This window comes from Mauremys reevesii, linkage group 2 (assembly GCF_016161935.1).
Source record: "Mauremys reevesii isolate NIE-2019 linkage group 2, ASM1616193v1, whole genome shotgun sequence".
In the NCBI taxonomy this organism is placed as follows: Eukaryota; Metazoa; Chordata; order Testudines; family Geoemydidae; genus Mauremys; species Mauremys reevesii.
In genome coordinates, this window is record NC_052624.1 from 147,749,303 (window position 1) to 147,767,952 (window position 18,650).

At 49.1% G+C, this 18,650-nt stretch overlaps 2 protein-coding genes across 6 annotated transcripts in view; one reads left to right on the plus strand and one right to left on the minus strand.

The window, feature by feature from the left end:
- Window positions 1-15,161, minus strand: C2H2orf78 (chromosome 2 C2orf78 homolog). Of its 3 annotated transcripts, XM_039524191.1 has the most exons (4): window positions 14,971-15,161; window positions 14,013-14,447; window positions 3,643-4,437; window positions 1-1,878 (listed from the first exon to the last, which is right to left on the minus strand). In XM_039524191.1, the coding sequence occupies exons 3-4, from the start codon at window positions 4,358-4,360 to the stop codon at window positions 239-241; spliced, it is 2,358 nt and encodes a 785-aa protein (XP_039380125.1). In that variant the 5' UTR covers window positions 4,361-4,437; window positions 14,013-14,447; window positions 14,971-15,161; the 3' UTR covers window positions 1-238. The 3 variants fall into 3 exon arrangements, with proteins under 3 accessions (XP_039380125.1, XP_039380123.1, XP_039380124.1); XM_039524189.1 differs by lacking the exons at window positions 14,013-14,447; window positions 14,971-15,161 and adding an exon at window positions 13,224-13,999; XM_039524190.1 differs by lacking the exons at window positions 14,013-14,447; window positions 14,971-15,161 and adding an exon at window positions 5,736-5,874.
- The window catches only part of DUSP11 (dual specificity phosphatase 11), a 15,210-nt gene continuing 10,792 nt past the window's right edge, over window positions 14,233-18,650 (plus strand). The window contains exons 1-2 of one of the 3 annotated variants that reach the window (XM_039524197.1): window positions 14,233-14,461; window positions 17,526-17,601. In XM_039524197.1, the coding sequence (XP_039380131.1) occupies window positions 14,436-14,461; window positions 17,526-17,601 (102 nt within the window). In that variant the 5' untranslated portion in view covers window positions 14,233-14,435. Of the gene's footprint in view, window positions 14,462-15,410; window positions 15,591-16,007; window positions 16,040-17,525; window positions 17,602-18,650 lie in introns of those variants that run through there. The other 2 variants (XM_039524196.1, XM_039524198.1) reach the window with 2 other exon arrangements.

Here is an 18,650-nt window from a genome sequence, read left to right on the forward strand (position 1 = left end):
AATGGCCTAGAATTTTAATACAGGACTATGAATAAATAGAAATATACACCGCAAAGAAATGGCTTCCAGCTCACGGAAGAGATCGGGACGCTACAGACACCCGAACTCCATGGCTATGGCCGTATCTTCCACTCTCCCTATAGAGAATTCAAGGCCAAGATGAGAGTGGGCAACAACTGAAGAAGGGTCTGGTCGGTATGGCTAGCAGAAGGGGAAATCGCAGCGCTATATACAGAGGTCAAATGTAGCCAAACTCCTCCGCTATCGTCAGGTCTCTCTCTCTTTCCACAAAAAATTGTCTCTTCCCCAGGGCCGTGTACTGGGCAGCGAGCTCCCTCTCCTTCTGCGCTCTCCTCTTCATCGCATCCCGCTCCCCTCTCTGCTCCGGGGGGATGGGCAGCGACACTTCCAGCTCCTGGAGGGGCCGGCTCTTCAGAATGGCAGGAGTGGGCTGGGTTCCCCCTCCAGGACGCCAGGCGGGCGTGGAGGTGAGAGAAGGAAGCGGAGTGCGCTCGTGGGACGGAGGCAGGTCCTTCCCAAAGGAGGGCTTGGTGGGAGGCGCTCGGCTGCTGCCCTGCTTCAGAGCGACACATCTAGGTGATGCTAAAGCAACTGGCCTTGTATTTCCTGGGGCACGACAGAGTTTGCCAGTGACTTCCCATTGTCCATCCCTCCTACCACCACAGGTTGATTTTGGGTCCTCAGGAGGCCCCGGGGCTCTCTTGAGACCCAGCAGTGGCTTTGGCCAGACACTGGAAGAGCTTCCTTCAGCCTTGTTGGACTGCAGAGCTGGAGCTCCTCGAGCAGGGCCCAGTGGAATCAGTTTCTTTCCCAACGGGTGGAAAACCTGGATAGACTCCAGCATGTGTAGCCCCAGGTGGCTCCGGGGCATTTTAAAAGGCTCTCGTTCCGGCTGGAAGATTTTCCCACCCTCTTGACTTCCAGGTTGTTTATCCTCCGGTTTTAATTTTCCTCTGCCTTGATTTGTACTTTTCCCCTTATCATTCCCTGAGCTGCTTAGTCTTTTGTGCTGCCGCTCTTCAGTCTTAGAAACATCTGCCTGGTCCACCGGTTTCCTCGGAGGCTGCCTATTGAGGTCAGTTGTCCTCTGTTTCGAGTCAGCGCATGGACTCTCTCGCCCGTCCCCTAAGGCGGTTACACTTCTGGTGTCAGTGGTGTTCTCGGCAGGGTGACGGTTCTCCAGATTCCCTTCCCATGGATCTTCAGGGAGATGATCCCCTGATGCTGTCTCCTTCTCATCTCCAAGCCTCTTAGTGCCCGTTGTTTGGTCCTCTTCAGAGGGCTGAGCTGGTTCAGTAGCTGTTGGCATCTCAGAAAGATTTGCTCCTAATTTCTGGGGATCAGCGAGTCTGAGTCCATGCTCAGCAGAAGGCTTGTCAGACCCCACTGGGGGCGCAGTGGCAGGAAGTGCAGAGGGTTCTGCCTGCTTTGAAGCTTCCCTGGGTGATTTGCCCTTCCCAGGTGCGGGACACGAGGCTCCGTCCTGGGATTCAGTGGCGAGTGGAGGTTTGATGATATTCTTTTCCCCAACACTCTCCTGAGAAATGTGTTTCCCTAGAAGCATCTGTTGGAGGGGGTCACCTCCTGTCACCTGCCTGGGACCAACGAGCCTGTCGCTGTGTGACAAGGAGTTAGTTGCCTGAACAGACTCAATGCAGGCCATTAGCTGGTTAATATCAGGGATTTCTAAGGGGAACAGTGGTGGCCCTTGTGATCCCTGAGGCATTTGAGACCCATCCAGGGCCTCAGGAAGCATCTCTGGGCTGACTGTTTTCACTCCGCCTCCTTGCGGAGCTGAGCCTGATTGTAGGTAGAAGGTCCTGGGCTCATGCAGCGTTCCAGGCAAGGGGTCCGCCCCTGAAAGGAAAGAATCAGGAAAAGTCAGTGACACGTGAAGCAGAAGCTGTTGTGTTTGGGCCCGGCAGGGCGACAACAGCGTCCAACACACTGTACTAAGGGTGAAATTCCACTCTGTGCAGAGGGGCAGCATAAGGTTTGTGGGCCACTAAAGTCTCACTGTGGGGCTTCAGTTAGACTCAAGCGCTGGATCAACCTATAGGTTCGTTGTTGTGTTATTGTATTTGGTTTCAGAGTCGTACTTTGTTATAATATCAATAGTCTGGGGGAGTAGAGCTCAGTAAGGAGTGGCTCTACAATAGTGAACTCTGTGGCAGAATTAGCATATCCATAATAACAAGATCCAGCTATCTGTTGCCCATTACGGAATACGTATTAGCAAACTGGAATGTTGCTACACCTCCGTTACCACAGTTTAGTGCTTGATGATGAAAGCTGTCCGAATTCGCAATTTTTTTTCCAGTTCATTGGCCGAACCAAAAACCATGGGAAAAACATTCTTTTCATTTCTGATTTTTTTTTAACCCATTTTTTTTTCATCCAAAAATGAAGGCTATTTTGAGATGAAATGTCATTTGGAAGAGAAAAAATGAAATGTTTCCAAAACTTCAAAATGAAACATTTCATTCATTCTGAATTTTTTTTCCCAGGTGAAACAATTTGGCAAATTGGACATGAATTCATTAGTTATTTTGGTTGCCCTAAATTTGCATTTTTGTCCAAAAATGTTCAACCAAAAAATTTCACCTGGCTCGATTTATGACAGTATTACAATGAGCTGGCTAGTGCCCTCTGGTGGATATACTCAGAATGGCTGAAATGTGTGTCATAGGCCCCCATACCGCTAACGGCTAGTAGAAATTTGCTCTAGCAGTGGAGCTCCATAAGAGCAGGAGGATCTGAGTTCTGTCTCTAATGTTGTCAGCAACTATCTACTTGGTCAGGAAGCAGAAGGGTTTCTCTTCCTGCCATTATAAACTCCCTTTATGCACTGTCAGCTCAGGGCATTTGAGCCTGATTCATTTCAAACATAGCGTGAGCGAAGCCAAACTATATGTAGAAACCATTTTCAAGTCCAATTGCCTGAGACATCCTCAGCTTCGGAAGAGTCTGGCCCCATATCCATTGTCCAGCCAACCTATCTTTCCAGCCTGAATTATCCTTAATCATTTTAAAACCAGGCTTAAAAATTATTCAGGGAACACAGTTCCCAGCCCCATCTGAATGGATGCTCCATCTTCACCTCTAATCGCTCAGGACCTGATCCAAAGCCCAAGGAAGTCAATGGAAAATCTCCCAGTAAATTCAACAACCTTTAGTTCAGGTCTCAAGACAATGGAGCAATTGAGGTATGAAAGATTCACCACCCAGCAACAGGGGCTGGGGGCATCATCCCAGAATGAGAAAGTACGTTATATTAGCAGACAAGGTCCCCCATTATAAGTACTCCCAAAGAACCTCTTAGTTTGACTATTAATACTCTGCCCATGGATTCATTAATGGTCTAATCCAAAGCCTTTCTGAGCCCATGGAAAGACTCCCCTTGACTTCAGTATGCTTTAGATTAGACCCTCCCTTAATTACTTCATCATGAGTCCTACCAGCAAATGGTCCATTCTCCCTACACCTTAGATGAAGGTTTTAACCCCACTCACCTGCTGTGCTTAGATACTTTGATAAGTAATGTGCATTGTGCATATACCAAAGACAGGGACATAGACAGAATGGGCAACTGAATATTCCTTTAATCAGCTCACTGCTCACCTTTGAACCCTGGATCGATGGCCTGGGAATCCCTGGGCTGGGCTGAAACTGGATAGTACAAACTGGCCGAAGAGGAAGGGCGGGTGCCCATTGGCTGGATGGCTTTCAAGACCAGAACCATTTCACTCTGGGTGTTGGCTGGCACTTTAATGACCCTGCCTCTTTGCACAATGGAGCCCATCTCTCCTGACTCCTGACCCCTCATGTCACGGTTGTAAAGGTAGGCTCCTCTCCAGTCCTGCAAAGGAACTTGCTGGCCATGGCCTTGGCTTTGATGAGCCTGCACTGATGTAGTCGGGGGCTGAATCTGCATGAGGCGGGCCTTTGCGGAAGGCTGAATACACCCGTACAGGTGGCCCATGGGGTTGACTCTGCTGGCGTTGTTAAACGGAGGTGGTGCAGAGGGAGCAGGGCTGGGCACTTCCTGGGCTACGAGCGTTACAGGGAAGTGTGCAGAGATCGCTGCAGCTCCATAGGAATGACCCTTCACTCCCCATTCATAGACGGTGGGGTACGGAGCAGCTGAACTGGAGACCTGTATCTGTGCCCCAGTGCCACATACCTCTGGCCATAGGCCTGTTTCTGATGGCTGATATGTAAAAGCATTGGTGTTTCCTGAATTAGCTTGAATGGGCTGGCTTGAGCCGGAAGGGACAAGCCAAGCTGAGCCGGCAGCTGGTACAGATGGCCTGGAGAAATTATGAAGTCCTCCTCCCATTGAAAGACTGTCAGTCACTTCAGGGAAGCTCAGATGATCAGGGTCTGGGTCTTCTGAGGATAGAGAGTTGTAGTTGTCTGCACAGAAAAACAAACAGATGAACCTAACATCTCCCAAGCTACCATAGCAACCACCAGCCTTAGATAAAGGACTGGAAAATGACCCCAAACTCTGCCTTGAGAACTGGAGACCCAGCAGTAGCTACCGCAAACCTACAGCCCAACCTGCTATTAAATCCTGGGGATGGGAAGCTTGTTCGGCCCATCCATCCACTCGCCAGACTAGCCTGAGGCTTCTCTCTCTCACCAAAGTCAGTGAAGTCACCGCGGATTTACACGGGTGTTACTGAGAGCTGAATTGGGCTCCCACTGCTGTCATAAAATGGTTTGTCAAGATTTTTATAACTCAGGAGAGAATTTTGTGTCCATGTTGCAGTTTCCCTGCACAGTCAGTTAAGGGTCCCCTAGTGTTGTCTGTGTGGGTCTCTCGTGCCATAATAGAGGAGAGAAAAACAATTATAAACAGGAAATTGAGATTGCCTCTGCTTTCACAATGCCAGAGTGACTCAGGAGCAGGGACATAAGAACATAAGAACAGCCACACTGGGTCAGACCAAAGGTCCATCTAGCCCAGTATCCTGTCTTCCGACAGTGGCCAGTGCCAGGTGCCCCAGAGGGAATGAACAGAACAGGGAATCATCAAGTGATCCATCCCCTGTCGCCCATTCCCAGCTTCTGGTAAACAGAGGCTGGAGACACCATCCCTGCCCCTCCTGGCTAATAGCCATTGATGGACCTATCCTCCATGAATGTATCTAGTTCTTTTTTGAACCCTGTTATAGTCTTGGCTTTCACAACATCCTCTGGCAGGAAGTTCCACAGGTTGACTGTGCATTGTGTGAAGAAGAACTTCCTTTTGTTTGCTGTAACTATGGTTAGTGCCTTCGTTTTTAAATGAAGACCTTTCAAGTTTTCTGTGTCTCTTACGCTTGAGACCGACAACCCATTCCTGGTAAGTGGCTGCCTCCCACTAGCCCCACTCCCCACACCCATCTCTTTTGTAAACCAATTACATGAAAACGCTAAGTAAACATATCCTGTATCTTTGGTACCCCAGGTGCTCTCTTCTCCTCATCCCCACCATCTATTGCTATCACTTGTCCAGAACCCCCAGCGTGTCACAAGTTCCCCAACATGGTCTTCCTAGCTCCATGCCTAGCTTGACCTGTCCAGCTTGGAGAAGGGAGAGTGGTACTGCTGTGGAAGCAGCTTGGCCCTTCCACATGGGCATGAGGGAACTGTGCTTACAAATACTCCCCTCTACCTATGAATCATGGGGACCCAATCTGGCCCTCTGGACAATATGTATACCCTACCTGCCATGACTGAGGGGAAATGATTAGCGCTGTATCTATTTCAATGTTCCTTGGAGGGACCAACTCTCCCCCCCGCAGTCAACCAGAGCACCCTTCCGGTAGAGAATGCTCTGTTACATTGTGAGGATACAAATTTGTTTAGTGGTAAGCCCCACGGTAACCCTGAAGATTCTAACATGTCATTGAAGATTGTGAGGGGAGGGGAAGGGCAGAGAATCTTACGATGAAAGATGAGGTCATAACGTGGGGGCAGTTTATTGGGGAAAGGGGTGTCAGGGTTGCCACCAAGAAGGCAATAGTGAATTAGCAAAGAAGGAAAATGATCCGGCCATGGGGTAAAGCCTCAGCGAGACCACAAGTAGGATAACTCAACCTCATTGCACTATACAAACATCAGTGAATGACTCCTCACAGCTGTCCTTGGCATTGCGTGACACCATCCCCCATGTACAGTTGGGAAAACTGAGGTTGAGAGGATGCGGCCCAAATTTTCAAAAGTCAGCCCTGATTTTGAGGGTACCTCTACACTGCAATCAAGAGGCCTGGTTGCAGCGTGTGTAGCTAGATTTGATCAAGATCTGCCTACCCAGGACCCTGAGTCCATATTTGAGCAGCCACCCTCCATGCTGCCATGGCTTCACTGCTATTGTTATCCAAGCCAGCTTTGCTCTAGCTCAGTCAAAATTGGCTCGGGTATGTCTACACAGGAAGCAACCACGCCTCCCAGCTGCAGCGTAGATATACCTATAGTATCAATTTCAAGCAGTATTGCCAACCTGAAGCATCCAAAAATCATGAATCAGCCACCCCCCACACACAAAAAAATCACTGGACTGGCTTAAAAATCAAGAGATTTAACAAATAATACAGTTGGAATTAAATCCTGGTCCCATTCCCATTGTCTTCAATTGAGAGTCTTTTTCATTTACCATCCGGCTTTTGAAGCATTTGGTTTCATGGTTTTAAGCTTTTCCCTGTAACCACGAGGACTAGAATCTTACTTTTCCTATCAAACAAAAGCTGAGATTCTGTTGTATTCACACCAGATTCTATTGCTTTAAAAAATATACCACAATATTGCAAGACTCATGATCAAATTAAAAGACTCCTGGCCACCCTGACTGAACGCCCAGCGATTTCAATGGTTGCTGTGAATTCTCAGCTAATCAGAACATTGGACAGGTTCTCTTCAGGTGCCTAACTTCAGGCTTCTGAATTTGAACACGTTGGCCAATACCTCATCTCCCTTCTCCCATTCAACTTTTTCATCAATGATCTGGAAGTAAATATAAAATCCTGGCTGAAAAAATGGGCGGATGATTGGCTGAGTGGTGAACAATGATGAAAACAAGGCAGGGCAGTCAGACAGAGTGATTGTACCGCTTGGTAAGCTGATCCCATTCACCAAAATGCATTTTAATGCATGCAGCCAAATGCAAAGTTATCATCTAAGCACAAAGAAGGCAGGCTGTACCTACAGAATTGCAGGAGGATGCGGGATGGGACACTGTGTCCTGGAAAGCAGTGACTCTGACAAGGATTTAAGAGTCACAGTGGACCAGCAACTTAACATGAGCTTTCAGTGTGATGCTTTGGCAAAAAGGGCTAATGCGATCCTTGGATGTAGAAACAGGGGAATAGGCAGAAGGAGTAGGGAGGTGGTTTTACCACTGTATATGGCAGGGGTCGGCAACCTTTCAGAAGTGGTGTGCTGAGTTTTCATTTATTCGCTCTAATTTAAGGTTCTGCGTGCCGGTAATACATTTTAATGTTTTTAGAAGGTCTCTTTCTATAAGTCTATAATATATAACTAAACTATTTTTGTATGTAAAGTAAATAAGGATTTTAAAATGGTTAAGAAGCTTCATTTAAAATTACATTAAAATGAATAGCCCCCCGGACCGGTGGCCAGGACCCAGGCAGTGTGAGTGCCACTGAAAATCAGCTCGTGTGCTGCCTTCGGCACACGTGCCATAGGTTGCCTACCCCTGGTATATGGCATTGGGGAGACTGATACTGGAATGCTGCTACACTTCTGATGTCCACATATTTTAAAAGGATGTGAAAAAGCTAGAGAGGGTGCAGAAGTGATCTGAAGGCTGGAGAAAATGCCTGAGAGTGAGAGACTTAAAGTGTTTATCAAGATGAAGAGTGAGAGGTGACTTGCTTACAGTGTATAAACACCTTCATGTAGGGTGACCAGATGTTCTGATTTTATAGAGACAGTCCTGATTTTTGGGTCTTTTTTCTTATATAGGCTCCTATTACCCCCCACCCCTTGTCCCGATTTTTCACATTTGCTGTCTGGTCACCCTACCTTCATGGGAAGAAAATAGCAGGTAATAAAGGGCTCTTTAATTTAGCAGAGAAAGGGAGAACAAGACCCAATGGCTGGAATTTGAAGCCAGACAAATTCAAAGGTGAAATAAAGCACAATTTTTTAACAGTGAGGATGGCTAATCACTGGAATAAACTACATAGGGAAGTGGTGGATTCTCCATCTCCTGATGTCTTCAGATCCAGACTGGATGCCTTTCTGGAAGAAACGTATTAGCCAAACAGAAGTTATTAGGCTCAGTACAGGGGTAACTGGGTGAAACAGAGGCCTGGTCTACACTACGTGTTTAAACCGATTTTAGGAGCGTTAAACCGATTTAACGCCGCACCTGTCCACACTAAGAAGCCCTTTATATCGATATAAAGGGCTCTTTAAACCGGTTTCTGTACTCCTCCCCGACGAGAGGAGTAGCGCTAATATCGGTATTACCATATCGGATTAGGGTTAGTGTGGCGGCAAATCGACGGTATTGGCCTCCGGGCGGTATCCCACAGTGCACCACTGTGACCGCTCTGGACAGCAATCTGAACTCGGTTGCACTGGCCAGGTACACAGGAAAAGCCCCGCGAACTTTTGAAATTCATTTCCTGCTTGCCCAGCGTGGAGAGCTCATCAGCACAGGTGACCACGCACAGCTCATCTGCACAGGTAACAATGCAGTCTCCTGAGAATCGAAAAAGAGTTCCAGCATGGACTGCATGGGAGGTACTGGATCTGATCGCTGTATGGGGAGAGGATTCAGTGCTAACAGAACTGCGTTCCAAAAGACTAAATGAAAAAGTATTTGAAAGAATTTCCAAGGCTATGATGGAAAAAGGCCACAGCAGGGACTCAGTGCAGTGCAGAGTGAAAGTTAAGGAGCTCAGACAAGCCTACCAGAAAACCAAAGAAGCAAACGGAAGGTCCGGTGCAGGGCCAAAAACATGCTGCTTCTATGCTGAGCTGCATGCAATTTTAGGGGGCTGCGCCACAACTACCTCACCCCTGTCCGTGGATTCCGAGGTGGGGGTTGTAATCTCAGCCATGGCTGAGGATTCTGCGGACGGGGAAGATGACAATGAAGAAGAGGAGGACGAGCTTGCAGAGAGCACACAGCACTCCGTTAGCCCCAACAGCCAGGAGCTTTTTCTGACCCAGACGGAATTACCCTCCCAGCCTCCTAAGCCACTATCCCAGACAATGAAGCCATGGAAGGGACCTCTGGTGAGTGTACCTTTGTAAATATAAAACATAGTTTAAAAGCAAGCGTTTTTTAATGATTGATTTGCCCTGAGGACTTGGGATGCATTCGCGGCCAGTAAAGTTACTTAGAAAAGTTTGTTAACATGTCTAGGGATTGAGCGGAAATCCTCCAGCGACATCTCCATGAAGCGCTCCTGGATGTACTCCAAAAGCCTTTGCAGAAGGTTTCTGGGCAAGGCAGCCTTGTTCCATCCACCATGGTAGGACACTTTACAATGCCATGCATGTAGCAAGTAATCGGGTATCATTGCGTGGCAAAGCATAGCAGCGTATGGTCCCGGTGATTGCTGGCATTCAAGAAACATCCGTTCTTTATCTCGCTGTGTTATCCTCAGCAGAGTGATATCATTCAGGGTAACCTGGTTGAAAATCAGGAATTTAATTAAGGGGACAGAGATGCCCATTTTCCTACTGGGTTTGTGGCCTGCTGCTTAAAAAAAATCCTTCCTTGCACATAGCCAAGCGGGGGGAGGGGAGAAGTGAAATAGCGATGAGCTTTTTTGTGTTTGGCTAGCAGGGATCTTCCCAGCTACCAGCCACGTGGTGGGGGAGAGGAAGGGGGGTGATTAGCAGTGAGCTTTCATGATACCAGCCATGCAGTGGGGAGAGGGGTAAAGCACTGTATATATGAAGGCTGCAGAAGCCGAAAGACAGTGGCTTACCATGGCCGCATGCAAGCTGAATTCCGATGCCCGGACCTGCGTCTGTGAGATCTGTAACACCAGAGCCGCAGGCACTCAATATTAAGATGCAAAATGCGACCTTGTAGTGAAATCACATGTGCTATGTAAGGTGAATAGTGCTGTTCACTGTGAAAGAGTATAACCATTGTTCTGTAAAATGTATCTTTTTTAATACTTCTCTCCCTTTTTTCCCTCCCTCATGCAGCTGCAAATTTTTCAAGCATCCCTACTCCATCCCGAAGGCTATCTCAGATAAGGCGTCGGAAAAAAAAGACGCGAGAAGAAATGTTTTCCAAAATCATGGAAGTGACCCGCAATGAAAAAGTGCATCTGAATGAGTGGAAGGACGTGGTAGCAAAGTACAGAAAAGATGCCAGTGACCGTGAGGACAGGAGGGACCAACGTGAGGATAGGAGGGACGAACGTGAAGACAGGAGACACGCTCGAGATGAGAGGAGAGATTCTCGAGATGAGAGGTGGCGGCACGAAGATCAGCGGTGGCGGGATGCAACTCTGGGGCTGCTGCGTGATCAAACTGACATGCTCCGGCGTCTGGTGGAGCTTCAGGAACGGCAGCAGGATCACAGAGTGCCGCTGCAGCCCCTGTATAACCACCCTCACCCCTCACCATGTTCCACATCCTCCTCACCCAGTTGTGTAAGAACGCGTGGGGGGAGGCTCCATGCACTCGCCCACTCCACCCCCGTGAACAGCCCAACCAAAAGGCTGTCATTACTGTGAAATTTTTTTAGTGGCCTTTTCCTTCCCTCCTATCCCCCTCCCAAACCACACCTGGGCTACCTTCTCAGTTCTCTTCCTCTTTTTATAATGAATTAATAAAGAATACATGATTTTTAAACAATAGTGACTTTATTTCCTTAAGCAAGCTGTAATTGAAGGGGTAGGGTGGGTTGCTTACAGGGAATGAGTCAATCAAGGTGGGGGGTTCATCAAGGGGAAACAAACACAGCAGTCACACCCTACCCTGGCCAGTCATGAAACTGGTTTTCAAAGCTTCTCTGATGCGCACCGCTTCCTGGTATGCTCTTCTAATCGCCCTGGTGTCTGGCTGTGCGTAATCAGCAGCCAGGTGATTTGCCTCAGCCTCCCACCCCGCCATAAAGGTCTCCCCCTTACTCTCACAGAAATTGTGGAGCACACAGCAAGCAGCAATAACAATGGGGACATTGGTTTGGCTGAGGTCTGAGTGAGTCAGTAATGTGCGCCAGCACGCCTTTAAACGGCCAAAGGCACATTCTACCACCATTCTGCACTTGCTCAGCCTGTAGTTGAACAGTTCCTGACCACTGTCCAGGCTGCCTGTGTATGGCTTCATGAGCCATGGCATCAAGGGGTAGGCTGGGTCCCCCAGGATAACGGCAGGCATTTCAACATCCCCAACTGTTATTTTCTGGTCTGGGAAGTAATTCCCTTGCTGCAGCCGTTTAAACAGAGCAGTGCTTCTGAAGACGCGAGCGTCATGAACCCTTCCCGGCCATCCCACGTGGATGTTGGTGAAACGTTCCTTGTGATCCACCAGTGCTTGCAGCACCATGGAAAAGTACCCCTTGTGGTTTACGTACTGGGTGCCCTGGTGCTCCGGTGCCAAGATAGGGATATGGGTTCCATCTACCGCCCCCCCACAGTTAGGGAATCCCATTGCAGCAAAGCCATCCACTATGGCCTGCACGTTTCCCAGAGTCACAACCTTTCGTAGCAGCAGCTTAATGATTGCTTTGGCTACTTGCATCACAGCAGCCCCCACAGTAGATTTTCCAACTCCAAATTGATTCCCGACTGACCGGTAGCTGTCTGGCGTTGCAAGCTTCCACAGGGCTATTGCCACTCGCTTCTCCACTGTGAGGGCTGATCTCATCTTAGTATTATGGCGTTTCAGGGCAGGGGAAAGCAAGTCACAAAGTTCCATGAAAGTGCCCTTATGTATGCGAAAGTTTCGCAGCCACTGCGAATCGTCCCACACCTGCAAAACTATGCGGTCCCACCAGTCTGTGCTTGTTTCCCAGGCCCAAAATCGGCGTTCAATGGCTAGAACCTGCCCCATTACCATCAGGATCTCCAAAGCGCAGGGGCCCACGGTTTGAGAGAATTCTGTGTCCATGTCCTCATCACTCTCATCGCCGCGCTGCCGTAGCCACCTCCTCCTCGCCTGGCTTTGCAGGTCCTGGTTCAGCATAGACTGCACGAGAATGTGCGAGGTGTTTACAACGTCCAAGATTGCGGTATTGAGCTGAGCAGGGTCCATGCTTGCTGTGCTATGGCGTCTGCACAGTTCACCCAGGAAAAAAGGCGCGAAACGGTTGTCTGCTGCTTTCACGGAGGGAGGGGTGAGGCTGTACCCAGAATCACCCGCGACAATGATTTTTGCCTATCAGGCACTGGTACCTCAACCCAGAATTCCAAGGGGCAGGGGAGACTGCAGGAACTATGGGATAGCTACGGGATAGCTACCCACAGTGCAACGTTCCGGAAATCGACACTAGCCTCAGACCATGGACACACAGCGCCGAATTAATGTGCGTTGTGTGGCCGCGTGCACTCGACTTTATACAATCTGTTTTACAAAACCGGTTTCTGTAAAATCGGAATAATCCTGTAGTGTAAACGTACCCTGAACGGGCTGTGTGGTACAGTAGGTCAGACCCAATGATCTAAGGACCCTTCTGGCCTTTAACTCCATGAATCTATGAATATACCAGGGACATTTCCTGAGCCAAGCCTAACATCTACATGGAGGTACTGTCGTCCTGTGTAATTTGACTGACAAAGGCTACAATGTTATCTAGCTCATTTGACCTCTGGAAGGGTTTTGCTAGAAACCATAGGTGAATTTGCAATGAGGCTCTTATCTTCCTCTGTTTCCCTTTAACACTGAGGCAAAGGACTTTATTCTGATACCCCAGGGCAAATCTGGAGCAGCAACATTTGTGTTAGTCATGCCTACAGGACCCAACCGAGATCAGAGCCCCATTGTGCTAGGTGCTGTACACATATTACTCATAATGTACACCAAGGTGAGAGCAGAATCGGGCCTGTACAGCTCAGCTCCATACCCCAATCTTCTCAAAATTCAGGGCTGCTCCAATCTGGGATTTTGGTTTGGGTCAGATGGGATAGATGTGAGGGTTGGACCTAGAATTGAATTCTCCTGTAGATAAGAGGTGTTTGGACCAGCCCCCATCTCTTACGGGCACCCTTGTTTCTTACCGTGACTGGGGTGAGCTGAGCTTCCCCATATCTCCTGCCACCCCTTGTCGCCTTTCCTGAAAGGTAAATCCCTTCTCTCTGTCTGCCAAGAGGCGTGGTGCGTGGGGGACTGAGCTCTTTGTCTCCTTCTCTGCCTCTCCTGCACTCTCTCCTTCCTCTTGTCTTCTCCTTTCTCCTGGTGATCTCCAAACCCATATGGTCTCCTCCCTCCTCTCCTCATCCTAGCTGTCTCCCCTCTCTCCACCCCATTGTCCCATTGGCTCTCTCCCTTCCATTTCTCCGGCACCCAATACATCACACTACTTTTACCTCCTTATCCCTCCCTGTTAATGTTCTGTCTAATCCACTCATTTCCCCTGGACAGTCCCTTGCTACAGGGCAGGAATCAGTGGCCCAGATTAAATGCACTAGCAGCACCAGGTTGGGAGCTAGGTCATAGAGGGGTTCTTGAATTTTCATCCGTTGCCAAACTCTTGCCCTCTCTGCATGTAGCAGAGCAAGAAGCATCTCCTTCCTTTGTATTACACACCCCGGTATGGAATGTAGCTTTAAAGCTGCAATCCACTAGCTCTGTCTATACCTGACTGTCACAACATGCCCAGATACCAGGTTTATTAGGTTTCTTTTCCAAAACCAATCCTGCTTTCCCTCTGCACTAATCCCTCAGTCCCTATTCTGCCCATCACTGCTGGGTATATCCCTTATCTCTAGCTGTCTCTACGGGGGAGTGGGTGAAATCCCCGTCTCTTTCACCCACTCATCCCCATTTCCCTTAGGCCAGGAACTCACCAGGACATTTAGGCCCCTGCAATCACTGCTATAATGTCAGCTCTCATTTATTTCTCACACTTGGCAAACAATATGGGAATCCTTTCTCCTGCGCCCCAGATTCTGCCTGAGGCACCCCACCTCAGATTCTGCCTGAGGCACCCCCCCAGCCGCTGTTCCTCTCTATCCCTTTGAATGCAACTGCTGTTTCCCAACTGCCATGGAACCGTCCACTGTCTCTTCATCAGGACATTATTTGGCTGCTGTTGCCACCCGGTCTGGCTCCAGCAAAGGACATCGCTCCTTGCAGAGGGACACACCATTCCTCTGTGTTGCACTGGACTGTGTGTGCACATTTGGGAGTAGGAGTGGTTTATGCTGCTTGATATTTGGGATGAGTGGGAACACTGTGCAGGAATCATCCTTCTGGATCAGGCTCATTAGATGATCAATTTCCTGCGAGAGACAAGGTAGGTGAGGTAATATATTTTATGGGACCAACTTCTGTTGGTGAGAGAGACAAGCTTGGAAGTGTGTCTCTCTCAACAATAGAAGCTGGCCCAATAAAAGATATTACCCTAATATCCTGGAACCAACATGGCTACAACACCTCAGAAAGACAGACAAAGCTGGCCATCAGAGACTCTCAAAAGACTTAACAGATACCCTACGGGGTCATTAGTCTGAGACGTGCTGAGTCCCCTCCACTCCGACTGACTTGACAACACCCCTAGTGCCTTTTCTAAAGATGGGTACAACATTTGGTACCCTCCAGTCATCCAGTATAGCAGCTTTTTTAAAAATGCTGCAGCCCAACCTCTGGGATCCTCCCACTTTGCAGGGTCTACAGCCAGGGATCCAGCCCAAGGCCCAAAAATCTACACCGCAATTAAACAGCCCCTTAAACCCAACCCGAACAGCCTGAATCAGCTGCAGGACTCTAACTGCAGTGTACAGGAGACGTATCCTTAGAACCTACTGCTAGAGTTAGGTAGGCATCTGGGAATCAGCGTAAGAGAGACTGGGGTGCTGGGGTTGGGCTGGGTCCCAGGGGATTGTGGGTAACAGAGAACAGGACATTGGGGCTTGGCCTGGAGGATTCGGGGTAACAGACAAGAGGGGGCTAGGCTGGGTCAGGGGGATTGTGGGTCACAGAGGAGGAGGTGCCAGGGCTGGGCCCCAGGGGGATTGTGGGTAAAGGCTGGGCCGGCCCCTACTGCGCGGGGTCGAGGCTCCGCGCGCCGCAACCCGCGGCTTTCCTAAGGGGCAGGGCTAGCTGAATGGGCGGGGCAAAGGGGCCAAAAGGCGGGAGGGGCGCGGCGGGGCCGGCCGTGATGTCAGAATGGGCGGGGCACGCTGGCGGGGTCGGCCGTGCGCGTGGCGGGGTCACGTCCCCTGCGTGAGGTCGTGGGAACCGGAAGCGCCGAGCGCCGGCTGGGTTCTGCGGGGCCCCGAGCTGGGAGCGTCTCTGGCGGCGCGCCGCGGCCTGGGTATCGGGTGGGCGGCGCTGGGCGGCGGGGCGGGGCCGGGGCCTCGCTGGGGGAGCCGGGGCGGAGCCGGAGCCATGCCGGGGAGCGGCAAGACCCGCCTGCCGGACAGGTGAGACCAGCTCCCCCAGCCGGGGCCCTTCCCCTCTGCGCCGGCGCGAGACTCCTGCGGGCCCCGGGGCCTGGCGGGCGGGGGTCGGTGTTACCTGGAGCCCCTCCCCCGCCTCTTTCCAAATGGTGCCACGTTGAAAGCAACCGCCTCCCCCTCCCCCCGACCAGGGAGCTCTTGGTGGCGCCTCGCTTTCCAGGGGAGATCAGGGACTTGAAATCCCCCGTTCCCCGAATCCACTGAGCCGAGAGCTTCTGGGATCCTGCCCTATCCGGGGTGGGGCGGCGGCTGAGACCCTTCAGGTTCATCCCCCCTGCTATCCAGAGTGTCTGGGGCTGCGTGTAGCGGGCTGGACACAACAGTAACGGAGCCTTTGTCCGCATGTTTCCTTTGGGAGGGTCTCTGTAAATTGTATGAAATCATTGGCAGACTGCTATGAAATCAGGACACCAGTAAGTTTTACTCTCACGTTTATCACATGTAACCCTGCGTTGAGTGCAAAACGCTGTCTGAACTGTGGCTAGTGATTTGCATTTCTGATGACTATTTTACTACTTGTACATGTGCCCAATAGAATGTGGGGAAGGGGGGTTGAAATAAGTGTGACTTGGCCTGTTCTAGGTTTTTCCCTTGGCAATAAAATGATTTTGCAATATACAGCAAGGGGGTTGCAGCACTAATTTCAATAGCTGGGCCTTAATTATTTTTTAAAGGGCTCCATCAGTGATGTTAACTGATCTGGATTAGTTGACACAGAGGGTATGGCTACACTTACGGTTTGCAGCGCTGGTAGTTTGCAGCGCTGGTCATCCAGCTGTGCAGGGCTAGCGCTGGTGTGTGGCCACACTCACAGCTACCAGCGCTGCAGTGTGGCCACATTTGCAGTATTTGCAGCGCTGTTGGGAGTGCTGCATTATGGGCAGCTATCCCAGCGTTCAAATGGCAGCAATGGTGCTTTTCAAAAGAGGGGGGTGGAGTGGGGTCTAGTGTGACAGGGAGCGGGGGGAAAGAGAGAGGGGATTTTTGGAGCCAACACTGTGTGTTTAGCTTCCTGCATTGAAAAATCAGAACATGTTTCCGACCCCTTAGTCTTAACTCTTAATTGCAAACAGCCTGCAGCCAACACGACACCCCACTGTTTCACTCCCTCCCTGCCTGCCTCTCATTTGATTGTTTACAGCCAGGTACAGATGATCACAGCAAACAGGAGCTCGTTCATAACAAAACAAAGAGAGGCTGCATAACAAAACAAAGAGAGTAATTTATAAAAGCATTCTGGGATACATCCTTATACCCTGGAGGCCAATCACAGCGCTGGTGTGTGGCCACACTTGATGACCAGCGCTGCAGCACCAGCGCTGGAATCCTTATTCCCCATGCTGAGTGAGGTGTACGGCCAGCGCTGCAGCCAGGGAGTTGCAGCGCTGGAAGTGCCCTGCAGGTGTGGCCACTTACTAATTGCAGCGCTGGTGGAGGCTTTCCAGCGCTGCAACTCGCCAGTGTAGCCATACCCAGAGAAATTGGGATTTGGTAATACATCTGTATTAGTTTGTAAGAAGCTTTGCCAGCAGGAAGGAAATAAGGCCCAGTAATAGGGAGGCATGGAATGAAGATAGAATGTAAAAGGCAAGGCTTTGTCTACAGTACACAGCTTTTAGAATAGTCAGCGTGCGTAAACGCTCTTTGTCAGTACTTTGTCAGCACGGCAGATACTTCCAGCCCTGCGAGCGGCGTTCACTTTGTCAGCAGGAGAGCGCTTCTGCCGACACAAACTGCATTCACACTGCCATTTTCATCAGCAAAACTTTTGTCTTTCGTGGGGGGGCTTTTTTAAGTACCTGTGAAATACAAGTTTTATCAACAACTTTGCATTGTAGACATTCCCCAAGATTCCACCTATGGGAAGTTGTGGCATTAATCATCACATCTCTCTTCTAGATGGACAGACTATCTCCCACTTGGACAAAGAATGCCGGGTACTAGGTTCATCGCTTTCAAAGTTCCTTTAAAAAAGGTAAGTGAAAGATTATTGAGTTTGGGCTCTTTTGGGGTTGTTTCGGATCTGCAGTTTTTAACTAACAGAAAACATGGATTTAGTGATCTCAGAGCAGGGATTTTTCAAAGATGTTCAGGTTGGATGTGTTGAGGGGAGAACTTTATTCCAATGTTTGCACTCTTTGAGAGGAACTTATCTGAACATTCAGGCGATTCAGACCAGGTCTACGCCACAGTATTCTTTCAGAGAATCACATCTCTTTACACCCCATCACCAAGAACTGGCCAACAGAAGTCTTTTGTGTAGATGCAATTATACCAACTACACTTCTATTGGTATAGCTTGTTTCACTTGTGTGATGCAGTTTTATGATATCATTACAAAGCACAGCTTTGCCAGTATAACTGCATCCACACAAGGAATGCTTTGTCCATGTGGTATACTGTTATTCCCATACTGGTAAAGTACTCCTGGTGTAGACGTGGCCTAAATTTTATTTATGCTAAATGAAAACATAAAGGAAAATTTGGAGATTATAACTTTTTGGGATAGAAAATAAAAGCCTGATGGGACCATCACCCTTTAAAACTTTAGAAGAAGTAAACTGAGTTAAAGCTACTGCAGTATCCTTTATTTTGCTACCATTGTGCTTTAAGTAACAGCTCCTGGAGATTTCTCACCAAGCTTGTTGAACATGAGTGGCCAGATGTTTAGAGGTGGTAGTCACCCATGGCTCTGAAAACTTGAGCCATAGGTGATTTTATGTGGCCTCTCTAGGCACAGTGGGGCTGGTTTTTTTTGGAATCCTTCTGCTATAAAGTATTGTGGGATAGTGAGTTCCACATATGGAGCATCATACCATGGGAACTGTCATTCAAATGAATTTCATGTATCATTTTGATGGGCATCAGAGAGCTTCTTATTAAAAAAAAAAAAACTGACAAAAATGTGGTAATCTGCATCCAAGCAAATTGTGCCACCATCACTTCAGCTGGAGTTTGGAAATTAAAAATAGATCATGACGTATTTGCTTTGTGATAAATTTAGCCGTTTGTGACAATAATGTT

Excerpts from the sequence above, each read along its gene's own strand:
- C2H2orf78 (XM_039524189.1), bottom strand. The coding sequence starts at position 13,518 with ATGTATTGGGTGCCGGAGAAATGGAAGGGAGAGAGCCAATGGGACAAT. Across the intron at positions 4,438-13,223 it reads CTCAGCTCACCCCAGTCACG|ACAACTACAACTCTCTATCC; the intron begins GTAAGAAACAAG and ends TTTTCTGTGCAG. Across the intron at positions 1,879-3,642 it reads CATCGATCCAGGGTTCAAAG|GGGCGGACCCCTTGCCTGGA; the intron begins GTGAGCAGTGAG and ends CTTTCCTTTCAG.